Source organism: Amphiura filiformis, chromosome 2 (assembly GCF_039555335.1).
Source record: "Amphiura filiformis chromosome 2, Afil_fr2py, whole genome shotgun sequence".
Taxonomy (NCBI): domain Eukaryota; kingdom Metazoa; phylum Echinodermata; class Ophiuroidea; order Amphilepidida; family Amphiuridae; genus Amphiura; species Amphiura filiformis.
This window is the reverse complement of record NC_092629.1, coordinates 3953028-3974439: the sequence shown is the minus strand read 5'-3', so window position 1 is coordinate 3974439 and position 21412 is coordinate 3953028. Positions and strand designations below refer to the sequence as shown.

Here is a 21412-nt window from a genome sequence, read left to right as displayed (position 1 = left end):
GAAAGTAACAGCACACAGAATGTTGCGTATGCTTGGACAGGGTTTATTCTTATATTTTCATGACTTAACATTGTTTATGCCTTTGGGTTCAAGTCATGAACAAATTATGTATATGAAATAAGTACTCACTGAGAGGTGATGAGGTGATCTGAGGAGAGAAGTCCTCAGCATAGTCCCATCGGATAATTCCTGTAAATAAATCATACAAACTGATTTAGGTGCTTATTAAAATCAAGTTGCTTACAGCTGCTTTTACATGGGGCAAAGACTTACTCATCATGCATTGACCCACCAGTGAAGGGACAGACCACTTACCAGAGTAAATCCATTAGCCACTGGCTCCATTAGTGCAGACATATTATGCTTGCCACCCCCTCCTTTCCCTTGGAAGGCAAAATCATCACTCATCATTGACCCACTTACCAGAGTAAACCTAATGGCCACTGGATCCATTAGTGTAGTCACATTCACATGCTTGTCACCCCCTCTTGACCCTTGGAAGGCATAATCATCAATCATCATGGAACCACCAACAAGGGACAGACAACTTAACAGAGTAAACCTACTGGCCACTAGATCCATTAGTGCAGTCATATGCTTGCCATCCCCTCTTGACACTTGGAAGGCATAATCATCACTCATGGACCCACCACTGCCACCACTCATCATGGACCCACCAGCGAAAGAAGGGACAGACCACTTACCAGAGTAAATCTATTAGCCACTGGATCCATTAGTGCAGTCACATGCTTGCCGCCCCCTCCTGATCCTTAGGAGTCATAATCATCATTCATCATGGACCCACCAGCCAAGGGACAGACCACTTACCAGAGTAAATCTGTTAGCCACTGGATCCATTAGTGCAGTCACATGCTTGCCACCCCCTCCTGATCCTTGGAAAGCGAAGTCATCACTCATCATGGATTCATGCAATTTGGACGAGTCACCCATATCAGGTACTGGGGATAACAGGACAACCTAGAAATTGCAACAAAAAAATTGTTATTACCATTACCAACTTAGCAGCATGTAGACTTAAGCCTCCATTCCTCCGCGATACGGAAAACGGGAAAAAATCACGGAAATTGGAATTTGAGCACGGAAAATCGAAAATGAAAAATTCTGAAAAAGTAAGCTTAAAATTGACAGAAAAGTAAGAATTTTCTTGAAAAAATATTTAAAACTATCCAAAAATTTGTCAAACATGAAATAGCTGAACTAAAAAATACAATTTCCAAGCATAACAACTCACTTTAAATCACCCAATACAACCCCTTGTCTCAGTACATGTGCGCTGTTGATGTTGCATCACATGGTTGGAAAATAACTGGGCCAGGTCGATCATGACAGCTCATGACCGCAAACACTACACTGTGTACTACACTGTACATGTACATTGTACATGTGCTGTACTGGTTTACTGTGCGAGCGTACCATGCTTTACGTATGACCTCCTCGTGGCGCATATAATTAGCAGTGAACTGGCTGAAACTGGATCACGGAGTGTGCGCTTTCAGTAGTGATTGACTGAATGCATGCCATGTGCGATTTGTTTGTGTAACGTTCTTAGTCAATTCGCTGATTGGTAGGAAGTTTTTATCAGGAATTTTTAAATTTATTCTGTATGAAAATGGCGGCTAGTGGTTGATGCCGAACGATCATTCAGCAAGTACAAGCACATGCTTGATGATCGACGAGAGAGCCTCACAGAAAAACATACCAAGGAATTACTTATGTTATACTTCAATGGCGATGTTGAAGGTCGGCTTCAGTAAGGTCGGACAAATAACTAACAAGTTCATGTTGTCATTTTGCTTTGTAAGGTGTTTTTATAGGGATTTATGAGTAAAACGGAAAATCACGGAAAATGGCAAAATTGCAAAACGGAATTTTGATTTTGTAAAACGGAGAAATGGAGGCTTTAATGTAGACTGATATTGGACTCTGTCATATTGAGTTTGGGTAGAGCACTAAGAGCAGAGACGTAGCTTGCGACGCCATCACAGCGTCTTCATTACACTCCTCAGGTCACCTGCTCAGCTAAGCTTACCAACTTGCTCAGCACGTAAGCTTACTGATGATGAAAGTCCTTGGCATATAAACTTGTTAAATATGTGACACCATCTGCTCGAGGGGGGGGGGTAAAGGAGGCATTTTTGACAATCAAGTTTCTATAATTATTACCTTACAAACATTAAGATATCATACATTGAAAACTCCAAGGTCCGTATGCACAAAAGAGTTAGACCGGGTCTAAAGTTAGACCTGGTCTAAGTGGAATTTAGTCTCAGGAGAAAGGACATTTTCCTTTACATTTGCTTGAGTTATTTTGTATTATTTTTGAACTTTGCATTAAAATCTTTAGAATTTGCTAGCTACTTTAGGAAGGAAATAGGAGTAAAGGACCATTCCTGATGGAACTAAAATCCACTTAGACCAGGTCTAACTTTAGACTTTAGGTCTAACTCTTTTGTGCATACGCCGTATTCAGTTTTTAAACTGAAAATTCTCATGCCTGATACGGACCCAAAGGTCTAGCATACTTAGTTCTAAAGCTCTGAAGTGTTGTGGCGTCTATTTTCTTATGTATTTTATTGTCTTTTTACTCCATATTTTTGCCTTTATCTCAATTTTAAATTTGCTACCTTTGGCAGATTGTGTCACATATTCACAATCAATGACATTAATGTGCACTATGGTCGCATCAGCATGGAAGATGTGAACTGATTCCCAAGTTCAATGCAGCAGCGCTACACAACTTTTGTATTTATTGTAATGATGACTTGGCCTACCCCACTGCTGCCTGATAATGTTGTTGGGACTTTATAATAGTATTAATATACTAAGCCTACCTCATCCATAATAATTTGAGCAGCACTAGATGGTCTTGATGATGTCTGTGGCATCATAGGGAAATCAAGTGGTGTACTAGGCCTAGGCATACTTCCACTGCTGCCTGATAAGGTTGTTGGTAAAATGCCCGACACATGCACTTTAACCATCTAAATAAAAACAAAATAGACAATTACTGTAACATAATTTCATACAGGTATATGTACAGTCTGTTCCAGAGGCACATTGTTTTCTTCTTGGTTATAACGGTCAGTGTAAAGTTGTAAAAATCTTAATTCTAGTCACTCAACAAGAATATTCTTTAAAACCCATACCTTAATAAGTCCTGTGTATAAGATCATGCTACCATTCAGATCCAGGACCACCATCACATTCAGACTCTGCAAAAGAACAACAAATATCATCAATTTGATGAGTAGACAACTATAGCAACATTGTAATGGGGTATATATTAAAGAGAGTGAGTGCTCCATTTGTACATTTAAGGGCGACTCCCTTTTAGGTGACAAAATTGCAATAGATATAGTAGTCAGCGCTCCTACCTTAACAGGAACAGCATCCTTGGCAGGGAGGGTATTCATGTCACCAAACACTAACTGACTGGTATCAGTGCTTATAGTAAACTGTACGATCTTCAGCTGTCGCCTTGGTTCAATCAGGTACACCAGGTAGTGCTGGTCGCAGAGGTCAGAGGTCAAGAAGACTTTGGTGGCTTTGCCAAGTATACCTGCCCTGTAAATTTGAAATCAAATTTTCAAATCTAAAATAAATTATGCATTAACATTTCCCAAACAATGGGCTATTCCAGTTAAAATCCACACTTCCCCTGTGGAAGATTTTGGAAATAGCCTCCACAGGGGGAGGATGTTTTTCAAATGTTATTAGTCCGGTTTAATCATTTTGAAACTCATACTCCACCCGTATTATGGCTTTACCTAATCTTCCCCAACTGGAGTGAGTATTTCAAATGGAAGTTACCCAATTGTCTAATTGTATTTAAAAGTCATACTCCCTCTGTGGAAAACTAAATCTTCCACAGGGGTAGTGTGGATTTTAAATGGAATAGCCCAATAATAACAACATCCTGCAATCACCTATGTGCAATTAAAGCCGACAGTGGCACAAGTATTCAATTGCCATAATAGCGGAATTTGGTGACTTACCTTTGACCAGTGACTGATTCTGTCCAGCAATGATCCATACACAAGTCTGGAGTCAGTGGTTCCGATACATCCCCGTAGGTTGTGTTAAGGGCTGTAGTCTGTGCAGGGGACCAGCTGAATCTACCTGCCGGTGAATAGAATGCCCCCGATGCTGGACTATTGATCATGCTATTGGTAGGTGACTGGGATCGGCTGCAAAAATGTGCAAATATGGACAACTAATCAAAAATTACTTTAAGTGTTAGATTAGTTTTTTAAGTTTGTTTAGCTTATAATTGGCAAAAATTATTCTGTTTTTGTTCCCAAGTGCGTCAATGAAGTCTGAACTTCCGCTTGTGTAAACTCATATAAGCACGCTCCAGTCATGCATTACTTATACGCTACATCCAACTGCATGCACGCTACTCTATATCAATACATGTTGTTATGAGTCGCATATTTTTCCCCAATTGTAAGCTGAACAAACTATAATAGGGTTAGAGTTAGGGTAGTGCATACGGCAGGGTTGTAGCTATAATCTTTTGCAGTAGGTAAACCTTTGACTAGCGTGTACTACCGTGATGTTGCAAAATCAGAGCTAACAATGCGTACGGTGGAAAGTTCATTCATAAATTTCCACTCAGCAACAGCAGATCGCATGAGCAGCCAATCAGAGACAACTGCGTTTCATCACAGTAAATATGTGATGTACACTAAAATACGCTCTCGTCAAAGGTTTACTGCAAAATATTATAACCCAAGTTGATTGCTGGGCTCAATTAGAGCACTGGCTCAGGGCACAATCTTTTTAGTGAACGCTAGTGATCGGGGAATAAGCTCCAGTGGTTTCACCCCCCTAAATATTTTTTTTTATAATGAAAAAAAAATTTTGTCCCAGGCGGGGCCGCCCCGCTCGGGGCCAGCCACTGTAGCTACAACCATGCCACATGGCATTCCCGAATTAATCGAAGTTCTCAGCGTTTGAAGAAGTAGGGATTCCATGCACCTTCCTATGTATTGGTTTTTCAGTTTTCACACTATAGTGTGCACTGGCACTAGAAACCAATCAATGAAGGATTCTTACATACCTGAGTGTAGCCATGACAGACATTGCAGGACTCTGTGGTCTACTTGAGAACATCAAAGGGGATGCGGTACGACTTGGATAGCTTCTAAACGGTGACATGTTAGCAGGGGACATACTGGATGCACTAAGTCTAGAGTGTGCACTGGCACTTAGCCCAGCTAGAGTCCCAGAGCTACAGGTACTGTGGTGGTGTGGTGTGGTGACGGCTGATGTAGCTGTTGTCATATTCAAGAGTTTTGTGGTCACACACACCTCCTGTAATAGAGTAATCATGATCATAAGTTATGTCTTCTTTGGTACTCTTACCTGAGAGAGCTCCAGTACAATGCAATTGGGAGAAAATGGGCTTTCTGTTGAGAGTAAGTGCATGACATACCCTATGTACCAGAAAAGGATTTAATATTTTGCTCACTATGCAAATAACACAATTTACGTGTCCCACAGAACTTGTGCATTTATCAGGAAAAAACCTTTTGTTAAGCTAAGTTGCCTTCAAAATATTGCGTGTTGAAGGTTGCGCTCTACATATATCAGTGAACACCAAAAGAGGAGCTAGTCTGTTCTCTGTGTCAAATAATGACACAGAATTTCTGGGCCACTTGTGTATAATAATTCTGTAATGTATGCAATGACTTTTGTCAGTTTCTGTACATATCACATGAGGTTTGTAATCTCTTTGTATAGAATCTGCTGTACCTAAATTGTTTTCTTGTACAACGCAAAGAGGTTATTTTACATTGGGCACTTTAGAAACTTCTTCATTAATATTACTATTATTATTTTGTACTTCAGCACCAACGAGTCAATTCCGTCTAGCAATTTTAAAATTACACCCATATGGAAGACATGACCTTCATCTTCCACAAAGGATGTTTAGACTTCAAATGAAGTCACCCACCAATTCAGGTAACCCCATTTGAAATTCGCTCTCCTGAGTGGAAGATTGAAGACATGTCTTCCATAGGGGGTGTATGGATTTTGACTGAATAGCCCAATAAGACCCCAGTATACTGAGCATGCAAAATTCCTGTCTGACTGGTAACTTTCATTGGCTGTCAAACTTACCTCTGTTCTGGCCTGCCGTAGCAACCATACTGAGTGAAGACCCATGGCTGTGTCAAAGGTCACGATGAGTGAGGGCTCTTTGCTGGTAAATACCACATTTTGTGTGTAGTCTGACATGAAGTTAATCTTCATCCCCATACCAACTGAAAGTAAAACAAACCATATCATTTAGTAGCTGAAGCATTATGAAGCATTAACACATCCATGTATTAAATACTCATTTTTTGTCTGGTTTCTTCGTCATAAGTGATGACTTGATTCCCCTCTCAGAAGTGAGAGGGACATACACAAGCGCACGATACTTACCTCCCACGACCTGATCTATGCACAAAACGAAGTTTGGGACCACAAGAAACCCCTGTACCACAGAAAAGGTTTTGGCACCCCGGAAGAACGGGATGACAACGCCCAGGTGTTGGTGTCGCCCAACACTAACGAGATATCGCCCTCACCAACACACGTTTCTTGCGACCCTCTACGTGTGAGAACGTATGACTTTCTTGAGGGGTGGAACGATAAAACGCTGGAAGGGCTCAGGTCGTGGGAGGTAAGTATCGTGCGCTTGTGTATGTCCCTCTCACTTCTGAGAGGGGAATACACTGCGCACCCTCTACTTACCTCCCACGACCTGATCTATGCACAGAATACCACTGAGAGCAAGGAGGTGGAAGAAAGTCGTGAGAGGTAAGGAGGGCACACAGTGCAAACTCCGCTCAACCACAACAAAAAACCACCCAACTCAAGACTCACCTAACGTCCTCGATCCGATCCCTGGCGGCCTGCAAGCAGTGCTGCAGTACCTACAGCTGAATGACTTGCGAGGACGCCCTTGAGGTAGGTCGACTGGAAGGTGGTGGGGCTCTTCCAGCCTGCTGCGTGAGCACCTCCCTCAGGGACACCCCAGAGTGGAAAGCCCAAGATGCTGCTTGGGATCGAATGTCGTGACACCTGACCTGTGACTGTGCCTGTGTCTGAGGACCCGCCATCCGCTCGTGATGTTTTTGGTGGGCGAACGGATGACGGAGGCAACCCAGTGGCTGATAGTAGCTCCTAGCGGCCGGCCTAAATGGCCTGGCCGATGTAATGAAAAAGCTGCCTGATGTCCCCCTGATCTGCTCGGCACGCTTTAGAAATGCGATCTAAGGGCCCTAACGGGACATGACGGTTTCTCCGCCTGTCCTGCGACCAGGACCAGATCAGGGAGGAACACCGGGGCCGGAGTAAATGACATGGTCTGGTTCTTGGCCAAGAAACCGGTCCTAGGCAGGATGGAGACACCCCGGTTGGTAAAGCGTAGATGGTGCTGCCGATCGACAGAGCATGAATATCAGAACAACGCCGACCGAAGGCCACTGCCACTAAGAACACTGTCTTTAGTGTCAGGTCCTGCAGCGAGAGGTCCTCCATGGGCTCGAAGGATTCGGCGAGGTATCGCAACACCAACGGGAGGTCCCACTCGGAACCAGGGAACGGACTGGGGCCTCTGCGAGAACATGCCCTTAATGAGGGCGGAGAGGGCTGGACTAGAGGAGACAGTCATGCCGCCCCCAAAGCCATGATGGACCGCTGCTATGGCCGTCCTGTACGCTTGGCGGTCCGAGGCATACAGCCGCCGTGGAAAACTTCTGTAAGGAAGTCCGCGACTTCGCCTACAGGGGCAAAATGGGGGGCGATTTCTCGACCGGCACACCACCTGTAGAACCGGCGAAGTCGCGAATCGTAAGTCTGTCGAGTCGACTGTCGCCTTGCCTTTGCAGCGGGCGCGGCAGCCGACTCAGAAAGTCCCGCCGCCTGGTAGGACTGGCGGAAATACGCCAAACAGTCAGATGGAGGTTGTTGATCACTCCCATCTGAACCTGCTGGCGTGACGGAACGGACAGAAGATCCCCACGGCGAGGAAGGCTGACTGGCTCCCCCACTAGGAGGTCCAGGAGGCGGGGGAACCACCACTGCTTGGGCCAGAGAGGAGCGACTAGAAGGAGAATACAGCCTGGAGAGCGGGCTACCTTCTCCAGCACCCGAGGGATCAGAGCAATGGGAGGGAAGGCGTGGCAATCGAATCGCCCTCCCAGCTCTCCCGCATGGCGTCTCTGCCTATCGCCTGGGGGTCTAGGCCCCAGGAGAAGTAGGTCGGAAGTTGGTGGTTCCGATGAGACGCGAACAGGTCGACATGCGGGCGATCTAACCTCTGGAAGATGGAACGGCAGACTGCTGGATGAAGATGCCACTCTACTGACGCTCCCCTGGGCCAGGCGCGTGGATGACTGAAGCCCCCCTCGGGACAGTGAATCGGCCAGGGTGTTGTCTACCCCGGCCAGATGCTCCGCACGGAGGGAAATATCCCTCCGTAGACACCACAGGAGGAGGGACACCGCCTCCTTGCAAAGGCTGGGACTTCTGGTGCCCCCCTCCCTGTTGATGTAGGACACAACTGTCATGCTGTCGCATCTGACCAGGATGAACAGGCCGTGAATCCGTGAGACCCAACTGGCGGAGGGCGAGGAAAATGGCCCATAGCTCGAGGAGATTGATGTGTCTCCGAGCTTGAGTCCTCGACCAACGCCCGGAGAGCCTGATGCCCTGAAAGTGGGCTCCCCACCCTGACTTGGATGCATCCGTGGTAAGGACGTGGGAAGGGCGGGGTTTCGGGAATGGAACGCCTATCTGAACACTCGGCTGACCTATCCACCAGGAGAGGCAGGGGAGGAGATGCCGAGGGACCGGAATCCTGAGGCTCAAAGGATGGCGCCACGCTTCGATACCGTCCCGAGGAAGTACAACTGTATCTTCCTCGTGCGTGTAGCCGGCAGCCTGGAACCAGATCTATGAGGCTGGCCATCAGCCCTAGAAGGCGAAGCCACGACCGAGCCTGGACCGATGCTGCCTGCCTGATCTGCAGAGCGCAGAGCCGAACGTCGGCGATCCTCGAGTCTATAGGAGAAACCCGGCCCCCGGCGAAGTCTATAGCCGCCCCTAGGAACTGAGGCGACTGAGATGGGGAGAGAAAAGACTTCTGGTGGTTTATGATAAACCCCAGGGACTCTACCAGCCTGCACACCCCTGAACATCCTGGGCGCAGACACTGCGGAGAGGGGCTACCAACAACCAGTCGCCTAGGTAGACGAAGATCGTGATCCCCTTCCTCCGGAGAAACTCTGCCACCGACTTGACTAGTCGAGTGAATGTCCGGGGCCGTGGAGAGGCCAAACGGGAGGACCCGGAACTGAAAGGCGGTACCGTCGAACACGGCGAAGCCATTTCTGGTCTGACTCGCAGATTGGTACGTGGAGGTATGCATCTTTCAGATCTAGGGTGACTCCCCACCAGCCTGGCTGAAGGACAGATAACACCGCCCGCAGCGTCTCCATCCGGAAACGTGGGGGCCTTGATGTAGGCATTCAGGGGCTTCAAGTTGAGGATTGGGCGCCACTCCCGGATTTCTTTGTGGTAAGGAAGAACGTGGAGTAATGGCCTGTACTGGAAGGCCCTGGGGAGAGGTGTGATGGCTCTCTTTGTTAGGAGAGCTTCGATCTCCCCACCAAGGCCTCCCTCTGTAAGGGATCCAGCGGTGACGGGGTGACTCGAACCCCCGGAACCGAGGAGGACGGAGGTGAACTCGATCTGGTAGCCTAGAGACACTGTCTCTAGGACCCATCGGTCTGAGGTCACCCCGCCAAGCCCTGGCAAATGCCAGGAGACGACCACCCACTGGGAGCGGGCGGTCGGGTCCCGGAAGGAGTCAGAACCAGGCGTCCCGACCGCGTCCGCCATAGGCGGACGGGTCGTTACGACCGCACCGTCACTCTTGCCTCGCCTCCCTTGCGACTGCGATTGCGGTTGTGATTCCGCCTGCCGCCTCTTGCACCTCGCACGGGCCAGAGGGGCATGGGTGGCTGGCGGAAATAACGGTTGCAAGAGGGAAGGATACTGCTGCTGCTGCTGCTGAAATTGCTGAGCAACCAGCTGCTGCGGCGGGGGCACCTGGATATAGGTCGGGTTGGCTGTCTGACCTTTGGACCGAAACCGCTTGGGCGCTGATGTGGCCGGTGCCTTTGGTTGGCTGGCCTCCTTAGCCGCCTTCCGTCTGGTACGTTCCTCTTCGGTCAGCCTGGGAAAGGCCCCGCCGAGTAGATCAGTACCAAACGGAGCAGACCTCAACTCTCTTTTGTCCGAGAAGTTGAGCGCCTGGGCGACCAAGGCTCGGCGCGCCAGGACAGACCGAGTTGAAATCCGAGCGAAATGCTCCGCTGAGAGATGATTGAGGTCAGCCAGCACATGTACCGCCCTCAGTGTCGCCTCAGGAGACAAGGACCTTTCCTTGTCCAGCAAGCTCCGTGCTAGATGTGCGCTGACGAGCTGTTGGACATTGGAAATGCGGAGCCCGCCTCTGGCGAGAGACTCCAGGGACCGTAGCTCCTCATCCCGGGCTTTATCCCAGGGAGGCACCTTGTGGGGCGCCTTTGGTCCAGCCTGCCTGGGGGCTCCCTCAACTCCTGAGGGGAGGGAGCTCTCCGGCGACACTTGGTCCCCTTATCCCGCTCCATCTGGCGATAGGCCGCCTCCGGACAGAGGGGGGGTTTCTAAGAACGCCACATCCTCTGTAACGTGGGGGAACGCCCGTGCCAGCCACGGGAGGCGGTCTACCTCACCCTTATCCTGTACGGCCGTGGTGAGTGCCTTGATGTCACGCGATAAGGGGATGAAGGGCATTGACTTGGGGGCTTAGCTGGCTTTGCCGCATATCCTAAGTCGGAAGCCAGTTGCGGAGGTGTCTCGAACTCCAGTCGCATCTTAGCGTCCGATAGGGACGGCTGCGAAAAGGGAGCCGAGACCTTAGGAGTAAGGAGCCTCCTCCCGCAACTGGTCCTCCTCGGAGCCTTGAGTCGGTGCTGGGAATGAATAAGGGTCCCCCCAGCCTCGACACTGATCATAACTCCACTGGTACCGTCCAGGTGGAGCCGGGTCGGGCTGAGGAACCCCTCCCCACCGAGATCGCTCCTGATTGGGGCCACGCTCTGGACCGAGGCGGCCCGACCGCTCTGCGGTCGAATGTAAGGAGAAACCTTTAGTTTCTGCAGCGAACGTCGAGCCAGCTAAGCTCGGGGGAAGGTGTGGAATCTGAGCCTGTGAGCCTGACGGAAGGAAGGACTGGGTCATACTCACTGGCGGAGGAAACGACGAGGGGCCTGGGACCAAACGCGAGAGAGAGTAGGATCGACCCTGTTGGTCGGCCACGGTGAACATGTCTGGCCAAAGTGCTTGGCTCTGCAAGGAATACCGACCAAGAGGGTTGTTGGGAAGCTCCGAGGGAGACCGAGAAAGGCGCTGAATGACTGACGGGTCGCGATGAACCCCAACGGGATATCAGAGCCCTCTCTGTCAGCCCTGGGGAGTCGAAAAAATCCCGAAAAGACTCTACCTCCGTCTGACTCTGAGAGCCATCTGAAAGCTCATCATAGCTAGCCTCTATGCTAATCGCATCGGACTGCGGATCCGGACCTGTTGAAGGCAAACCTGGACCCACTGGTCGGGTTACCGCCGAGGGCACCTGACCGGATCTTTGCCTAACAAACCAATGAGTTGGTTCATGCGGTCCAACGCCGACGGGTCCGAAAGTGATGAGATGAGGGTTGACAGTGCCTCCGCCTGAGATGCCGAGCATTGACTGCTCTGGGATCTCGGATGCTCAACCATCGAGGGAGCAGCTAGGGCAGAGGAGGGATCTCAAACACGCTCTGGCCAGGGGCCGAGCGTAAGGGATCCGAAGCGGTTGACCGGTGGACCATGGCTGCCGCCGAAGTCGCTTACCGTCCTGGACGGACGGGAGGCCTTCCGACGGTCGAGCCGTGGAACCATTGAGGTCGACCGCACACGGGAGGACGCCTGAGCAGCGCCACGCCTGGGCACTCAACCCGACCGCAACTGGTGCTGCCGAGGAGTGGCCGCTGGGCGCGAGCCAGCCCATTGCTCAGAGGATGCCGGGCCGCAGATACCCACCTCACGGCACTCGACCCGGACGCCAGTGGCGCTCAGGGAGCCGCCGTGAGGGTACGAGCCTCCTAGCATAAGGGCGGGCGGAGCCAAAAGGCTTGGGGACTGCCCGATCGAGGGACAGATAGAGAGATTGACTCTCTCATACCTGGTCTCCTGGAGCTAGAGGACCCAGGGGACGGAGGACAAACTCCCTGGCTGGCGGGGTTAGGGACACTTTCTTCGCCGAGCCAGACGACTCCTCATGCGAAGAAGAACGGCGCTTATGGTTCCTGTCCCTAAGCCCCTCCACCTTACGTTGGTGAGACTTCTGTAGTTTCACCTTATGGGCCAGGGACCTAGCCCAGGCCTCCTTGGACCAGTCACGGTCAATGGTGCACGGTTGGTCCGGAGAGCACGACCTACAAAGCAGGCATGCCTCATGCGCATCGTCTTTCCCAAGGAATGCCTTGCACGCAACACACTGCCGAGGTTTGCTTCTGGTCCCCAACGCCTTGGAGGGAGTACTCTCTTTAGACATTTTGATAACTACCTGTAATGGAGAAAGGGTAAGAAAACATGTAAACTCCCTCTCGTCTCCGAAGGGACTGGAGGGAGGGACCCCAGCGTAAGAGGAGGGGGATAAGCAAGAGTGTCAACCTGTAAGGGGTCACAGACTCCCCAAGGGAGAACCCCTCCTCTACCGCCAGAGAACCCAAAACATGAAAAGGCGCACGGGATCCAAAAAAGTGAACACGAGATCCCCTACTACTGAGAGGTGCGCATGGGAACAGTTTTGACATAGGCCCCCGCCCTATTAAGCGAAAAAACCGCGAATTTTAAGCTTACCACATGTGCGAGGGAAAATGAATCAAAACACCGACTCACGAAAGCCAAAGTAGCCGGGACAGAAGGGAGATCGCCAAGAAAAAATCCCGGCGACCTCCCAGTGGAATTACCAGGGGGAGCCGAGTGAAAACCTATGAATATTTTACTTGGGCGGTCTCACTTCGCCACAGAGACTACGAGAAACTAGCAAGAAAAAACATCACAAATGGAAAAAAAATCTTGCTAAAGTTACAGAAAATATCACCGAAGTGATTACTGATACTTGCGTAACCGTTACTCGGAAATAAGCCTCACGCTGTACGATATTTCTCAACAGAAATTGAGCTCTTCAGAAACACGTCCTTGTTGGTCGCAAGAAACGAATTGGTGAGGGCGATATCTCGTTAGTGTTGGGCGACACCAACACCTGGGCGTTGTCATCCCCGTTCTTCCGGGGTGCCAAAACCTTTTCTGTGGTACAGGGGTTTCTTGTGGTCCCAAACTTCGTTTTGTGCATAGATCAGGTCGTGGGAGGTAAGTAGAGGGTGCGCAGTGTATCCAGGAACACTAGTAGTGTTTCTAGAAGATGTAGTGTTTCTGACATCATGCCACTGCAACAAACCACATTAGTCTGGGAGATGAAAGATATCCCAGACGGATAAGAGAATCCAGATGGATTAGAAGCAGTGGAGACAAAACAATGAATAATCAAGGGAGCACAGCATTCAACCCAGCAGGCATGAGAATGACTTTTTTGAAAATTGCCTGAAAATGTGTGTGAATTCGGCCTTAAAAGGCCCAAAACAGGCCTAAAAACAAAGGCGAAGGACTGGTCTATCGATATGCTTGAATGAACCGCTGCACTGTTCAATGGCTTTCTTGTACTATATGAAATGTGGTGGGCGATTTAAAATGCAAGTGCCCCAAGCAAACTACGATGCGTACGCACACTGCAGGGCAAAGAACAATAGAAATTGCCATAATTTGCGCGCATACTGCCGGGCAATGGCGTAACATGTCAAGTGGTCTATACACATACCTCCTGATTTACATATGACAGGTGCTGGCTCATCTAGTGGATGCAATAAGCTGAACAACGTTGGTAAATTATCTGCCCCTCTGTGAGAAAAAATTAAGGGGATAAAAACATATCAAAACTAGTCATCCAACTAAAACAAAACACATTCCTCTTTATTTACATTATTTTATTCATTAGACTTCATCGCTGTTATTAAAACACATCAAACATGCAAGTAAAAATATTAACATGCATTTGAGTGGCCTTAGAACAAAAATGAAGAAATTTACAACTCTGAAGCTGAAGTTTGTTCGGTTTATATAAGGCAGACATTATTAAGCCTTTGTTACTGCGCGCGTCAATAAAGTCCCAACTCACGCTCGCGTAAATTCACATAAGCGTGCGCTAGTCACGCATTACCCAATGCAAACCTAGCGTAATCACTGGCCTAACAGCATGCATGGCATTCTATATCAATAAACAGTGTTATGAGTCTTGATTTTTTCTGCCTTACATAAGCCGAACAATCTTTAGCGATCGCGATTGTAGTAAAATCCTACTAAGCTTACCTCTTAGGGCTTGATATTTCAAGTTGTGAGACGCTTCTTTCCAACAGCATGCCACGGTTAATTGGCCACATCTTAGATATCTGAGGAGAAAAGTTTTAAAATGTATCCAAGTATAAATAGTAGTCTGTTAGAACTTGCTTATGACTGGATATGACTAAACATGATTGTTACTTATAATATTCACATATATGAGGTATATCATATCGTTATGAATCAAGAATTTTGAGTAAATTGAGTTATTGTATGCTTGTGATTATGTTTCAGGTGATCTTTTATTTCCACCAAAAATTAATGGTAAATGTTACTTCCTGACATAGATATCGAAATTTTGATTTGGACGAATCGCACCTGAGTGCAATTAATGAATTCGACCAAAAGACGAAACTGTACAAATCAGGTGGATCTATAGTATTGTAAAACCATGAATTCTCTATATCAAATGTCCTATACTATTATATTTGATACCAATGGATAGCTATAGGTGTCTTCTATCCAGTAATACCAATATAAGTACAAACATTTCCCACATGATATTGCTATGGCTTAATAATGTGAGTGCGCCATCGCAAAATCCCAAAAATTCATGCAAAATATAGGCCAATATTTTTATTTCTGGTTTAAAATCCTCAGGTTTTGCTAAATTATTATGACTATTTTATAACTTATATCAAATGTAAAGTCTACAGCTTTTGGACAACCAGTAATTTCTACACAAAAACCCCAAATCAAGAATGTGTGCTAGGGTTTACACGTAGTGGAATGCGTATTCAACCTCGTATACAACTATTTGCGCAGCGGTAGAGACATTTTGGATTCAGCATTCAGCCGAATAGCTGTAAATACCCGTTTGGAGGGATGATATCGATGGTTTCAGAACATCTAATTATTGCAAATAATTCGTACACATTCACTTCTATAATATACATTTCAAATAAGTGCTCAAGAATGTTCTCAATTTTTAGAAGGACCAATGGAATGGTGCAAAGATTTTCAAACGCTGTTTACTCAGAACAGCAATTTTGCGTATTCGGCACTCTGCCGTGTTCATAACGATACAAGAATATAACCTTGAGCATTTCAAGAAATTCGGGGTCAAAGTTTACAATGGGCTAAAACTCAAAATTGTTCTGATTTGATTAAAACTTATTCCAAATATTCCCCTGGTCACAAGCATTCAGAAAATATATAGTTTGACCTACCCACGACTAATCAGTCTGGAGTTATTGGCGACAAGGTCAAAGGTTAGAAATTGGGTGCTATAGGGGTAAAACACAGAAAAGTTACCCAATTTTGATGGAAATGGTCTCGCACTACCTACAATGTTTTGTTACTATCCATACCTCAATATGTGACACGATCAAGAGAAATGAGTCGGATGTCGCTAATATTGGTTTTGAGATATTGGCAAAGAAAGTGTTAAAATTCTTTTGTTTTATATTGTTTTCAGCGATTGAAAAATTGACATAACTTCACAAAGAAAAATAGGATCAACATGGGGTTTTCAGTTTCTGAAAGTTCTAAATGTCCGCTTTAGAATTATGTGTAAAACTCATTTTCGACCAGGGCCGATATGTGACTCATTCCCCTTGATCATGTCACATATGGAATCGCAAGATCTCAACAACTACACATTCTCTCTGAGTCACATATTTGATCCTCTGCTCAAGACCAACGCTAGAGACAGGAATACTTCCAGGAAAATCAAAACATCCGGTCAAGATTCCTGCTCCAAGCAGATGGATCAATAACATCATCAATGCTTTGACAAAGCCAAAGTTTTTCATTTAATTTGGTCTTGACATATGACCTCAAAATAGCCAGCTGAATTCTATTTACACACACCACCCCCCCCACACACACACACACACACACAAAGAGACCATACCTCAAATGGCAATGATACAGCAAACTCATCTCCTTCTTCAGCAAACACAATGAGAGAATTCCCTTGAGACACACATACACTAGGTACTGGGTCCACTGGAAAGAGAGAGACACACCACAGTGAAGAGTTACATTGGTCTGGTTAGCTGGCCTTACTTCCTAATATTAACTATGTACATTTTGTGTTGTAACCATGGAGATGGTGCATATTTGTGACCATACACAATGAATCCAATGTAATTGTCAAGTCACAATTTTTGAGTGGAAATCTCTACAAAATAAGCTTTACATTGGTTTATTCCTTTGTAGCCATTAGGCCATGCCCATACCCTCAACCACTAACCTCCACAAACCTACCCACCCACCACACCATACCTGGTTGTGTTTCTTGTTGTTGTTCTATTACATCATCTGCATCTGGTTTATTCCCTTGTAGCCAAAACGTTATCCATTGAGCCTGTAAACAATTTAACAGATTATCCGTAATAAGAATTTTGAGCGTGAGAAAATATGAGAAATTGTAAGTCCCAGATAAGGTACAAAATGTCCCATACATAACAGCAAGCTGCAACTTTTTTATGCAGATTGTTATTTGTTGAAATAATCTAGATTCACCCTGTCATATTACGATGACAGGAATTCATGCATACACGTTATGGGAAGCTTGTCCCGTACTGTAAAAGAAGTTAATTTTGTGATCTGCAAATTGTGACGGTTAAAACACAATTTGACAGTGGCTTCGAGAGCAAGTCACCAAAGCGCGCATGATTTGAATTTGCCACTAAAAAATCCAACATGGTGTTACTCTCAACTTGATACGAGACACAGTATAGTGTGATATGGCTTGGTGGTGACAAAAAGTAACTCAATGAACACAGGACATCCAGTTCTTGCAAAATATGTCTCGACTATGAATCGACCCATGTTTAGCCAATAGCAAGTCTATTCTCAACACAAAAACAAAGGGTGCCTGTATAAAGTAATAGGATATCTTCTCTGCAAACATATGTACCTGTAAGATAGGTGAATCAACAGTGAACGACTTTTGGACCACCCTTGCTTGTCCCTGACATCCTCGGCTCCACACCAGTGTATTTCCTTTGCTGTATAGTTCTTCATCATGATCAGCAGATTCCAAATGGCCAGGGGTCCGTCTAACTTCCCAAAACTCGCTCTGCAAAAACAAGTGTGTCATTATAATAATTGTAAAAAAATAACATAATAACAAATAATAAGGGCCTCCCTCACTGATTTTTGAAAAAGCCTTCCAGACGATATACATGATATTTTTTTTACTTGGCCTAACTTGTATTAATTATAAATCTAATTACCCTTGGACAGAGAACCTAAAAAGCACAAGGACGTAACTTTTTTGCTTGCATGTTGGTAATCAAACACGACAACCATTTATTTCACTTTGTTCAGACCCTCACCAGTACCTATGAACTCAGCCGTGTTATAAAAGATATTCTCAAAATTGAGTGACTGACCCAACCCAAAACTTTTTCATTTATGATGAGCAATTAAAGCTCTCCCTTCATAACTAATTATTTTCAGGGACAATCATACTTCTAAATTTGACACATACTTAATTTACTGATACACATGCATGTACCGTACTTAACTTTCTTACATAGCTTCCCCTACATGCCCGCAAAGGGAGTGGCAGGTGGGAAAGAAAATATTTAGTTGTTGTCATGTCCAATTTCCAATCAACAGTGAAAAATACCAACGAAACACACCCCAAGCCCGCGAAAGGCGACGATACCCATTGGTCCGGGTCAAGTAAACAAACACGCTGCCATAACAATTGACCTCTGACCCAGAGAACAAAACATGGGATCGGTCATTTCTCAGCCAGGGCAAATTGAGTTTAACTTTGTTGCACATCGTTAAACTTTATTAAATACATTGTACACCTGTTTGCCAAAATAAGTTTGACCTACATTGTCAACTCTAGGAACTTAAAAAGTATTAGAAGATCGACCACATAGCTTTTAACATTGGCATAGCACTTTTTAAATCTTTATCCTTTGTCAGAAAAAAAAAAAATGAATTTTATGGTTCTCAGGGAAATTTGTGTAAATTTTTGTAAATTAGCTACCAAATAAGCATATTTTACTATGCAAACCTACATTGTAATAGAAGGAAGACACACTGACAGACATTAACCAGGAAGAGGCATAATGAACGATGGACAAAAAAACCAGTAGTTTGTCTCAAAACTAAATCTAAAACAGGCTTTTTGGCCCAATTTTTTCGGACAAAATCAGGCTTTCTTTTACGATTTTTGGGCCAGATTTCGCGTTTTTTGAACATTTTTGGTCCAAATTTCTGAAAGTTTCAAAGTTAGTCGAAATAAAAAAAAAATAAAAAAACTGGTCCTAATATTTTTATCAAGTTTTTAAAAATGAATAAAAATAAAATTTTGACTTTATTTTTTTGTTACATTGTTCTAAATAATTTGGGCCAAAAAACTTCTTTTTTATTTTCTCCAAAACTGAGCATTTTTGTCCAAATTTGACCTTACAGTTGAATTCATCAAGTCTTTGCCATACTGTACTTTTATATACTTTAGACCAACAATTTAGCAGTTATGAGACCCAAAAGTTTCCATAATTACAGGGTTATGACTTAAAATACTTCTTTCATCAATAAAAAAGAAGAAAAACAGTAATTGCCTGGACAGTAGTAGATTAAAGTACTGTAAGTATCCTAGATCAGGATCGGACAAGACAATAAGCATGCCCATGATGAGTTGTCTTGTGGTCGTATTTCTCTACCAGGTCAAATCATTAAATTGTCACTTTACAAACCTTTGCATTGCTTTCAATGGCTATCTCTCTGAATGCAGCCAGTGGCAAGTCTACTACATGTACATGTTTGACACTCTTGGTGTACCCATGAGCTGTGGTACTATTTCTCTACCAGGTCAAATCATTAATTGTCACTTTACATACGTACAAACCTTTGCATTACTTTCAATGGCTATCTCTCTGAATGCAGCCAGTGGCAAGTCTACTACATGTTTGACACTCTTGGGTGTACATAGAAGACTATTACCAGGGTGGCTAGAGCAGTACTCCTTCCTAATGGAATAAATTCCTCGGCTCTGTGGCGCTATCATGGCCTGCAAAAAGAAAATAACAACAGAAATATATTCTTAAACAGTGAACATTACATGCTTTTGGTTCAAATAAATGATATGGTTCATTGCCTATTTCATTAAATTTGTAAAGTGCAGAGTTAGTGTACATGTAATTTTCTTCGGAATGGGGGGGGGGTCATGAATATACTGGGGGGTGTCATAGAATTTTTTGACCACAAATTTGGGAGTTTTAATTTTTTTAGACCAAGCTGCGCACGCATTCTTTAAACTTACAATCAAGATGTGCACACAATCTTAATAGTTATATCTAGACCTTTTTCCTGTGACATCTCTTTAAAATGATATTGGGGTCTCAGATGTAAACGAGTAACATGTGCGTTTCCCACGTGCCCGTAATGTGAAAACACCAAACAGTGACAAACACTGCATATTTTCTCCTCGATTTTGTCATCTTTCACTCTGGCCCTCCACAAAATTATTGTTTGAACAGAACTGTATACATGTACACTCGCCAACAACATCAGCAAAGGTTCATGCGGCTTGATTCTAGCTCAGACAACTACAGGCAAAGCTTCTTCAAGAACTCTGCATGACTGGGATGCGCTCCCCTCTAACATCATTGAACTGCCTACAGTAGAGCAGTTCAAGGGAGCCATCAACGCCTACATTGTAAGTCATCTAGGACTAGAGCCACCTTTTTACTTGCACCGTTGTATATATGAGAGCACAAGTGTCCAATGTTTGAGACACCACACACATCCCTCGTTTAGTTGCCGAGCAGGTGTTGACGAGTATTTTCGTAGAAGTAGATGTAGAAGTTTTGTTTCATCTAGTTTTGATACGGTACTATAATTTGCTATTTGAAAATGAATCTTTGTTTTGTTTTACAATTTGTATACTTTAACTAAACACGTACCAGTACTACAAGCTAGCAATCTCGTGCAGGATGCCTATTGTCACACAAAGTTGATCGCGCGCGCCGGTGATCAGGGTAGTTTGGGTGCGGATGACTCAAATGCTGGAACCAATATTGATTGGTGACGTCTGGGAAAATGCAATATTTTTGTGTGCTTCGCGTGCCTTCTTTACGATCCAAATTTTAATGCTCCACACTTTCTTCACACTTAATATTATTTCAGCACAGACAACAGTTGTGGAGTTACAGTAAAAAAATGAGGGAAAACCAGTATTTGATCAATAAATCAATAACTACTTGCCTTGAGTTGCTGAATTTTCAGTGCAGTAGTTGCAGTGCTTGCCCCTATAATATACATATCTTACTTGTCACCAATGTGCTATAATTTTTGAGAAAAATGCAAAAATAGGCACAAAATTTGCCAGGGGTGTAGTACCCCCTTAAGTTTTTTGCCCATGCCATGCACATACAATGTACAAACTTATTCCATTGACACTGTTAGGTATGTCCACATTGCTTATTATAGAGGGCGACGTTCAACTCAAATAACTGAATTTCAAAAAATAAAAAAATATTTGAAGAAACCTCAAAAAAGGAAGCGGGAGGGGACGTGAAACATGTTTATTTTTTTTATTTGGCCTTAATTGTTTGTGTGCACCATTCTGCATGCATGCCATGCATGTGGGCGAAGCTCATTTGGCATTGCTAGATGCAAATGTCAAAGTGTGCATGCCCAGACTGCCAATAGAAATTATGTACAGTGTCAAGTGGCGAGTCAAGTGTACACAAAAAAGAAACTGCGCGTAACTATTAGATGAGCAGATGAGCGATGATGCCGCGCACGCTAGCCGCTGCACTATGCCCAGCGAGGTCACGTCACACTTCCGGTGTGACGTGCCCTGAACTCCAAATAACTTTCGCAAGCGACAGGCAAATTGCAGGAAAGCGTGCCAATTTAAGCTTCCTGTAAT

At 45.3% G+C, this 21412-nt stretch overlaps 1 protein-coding gene across 1 annotated transcript in view; it reads right to left on the bottom strand.

Annotated features, from left to right (window-relative positions):
* LOC140145786 (anaphase-promoting complex subunit 1-like) overlaps nucleotides 1–16510 on the bottom strand; it is a 52051-nt gene extending 35541 nt beyond the window's left edge. The window contains 12 exon segments of the mRNA XM_072167465.1: nucleotides 130–156; nucleotides 159–189; nucleotides 829–978; nucleotides 2853–3002; nucleotides 3168–3233; nucleotides 3396–3585; nucleotides 4017–4208; nucleotides 5084–5337; nucleotides 6148–6290; nucleotides 13985–14064; nucleotides 14533–14612; nucleotides 16418–16510. Of these exon segments, the coding sequence (XP_072023566.1) occupies nucleotides 130–156; nucleotides 159–189; nucleotides 829–978; nucleotides 2853–3002; nucleotides 3168–3233; nucleotides 3396–3585; nucleotides 4017–4208; nucleotides 5084–5337; nucleotides 6148–6290; nucleotides 13985–14064; nucleotides 14533–14603 (1354 nt within the window). The 5' untranslated portion in view covers nucleotides 14604–14612; nucleotides 16418–16510.
* Between the last annotated feature and the right edge of the window lie 4902 nt (nucleotides 16511–21412).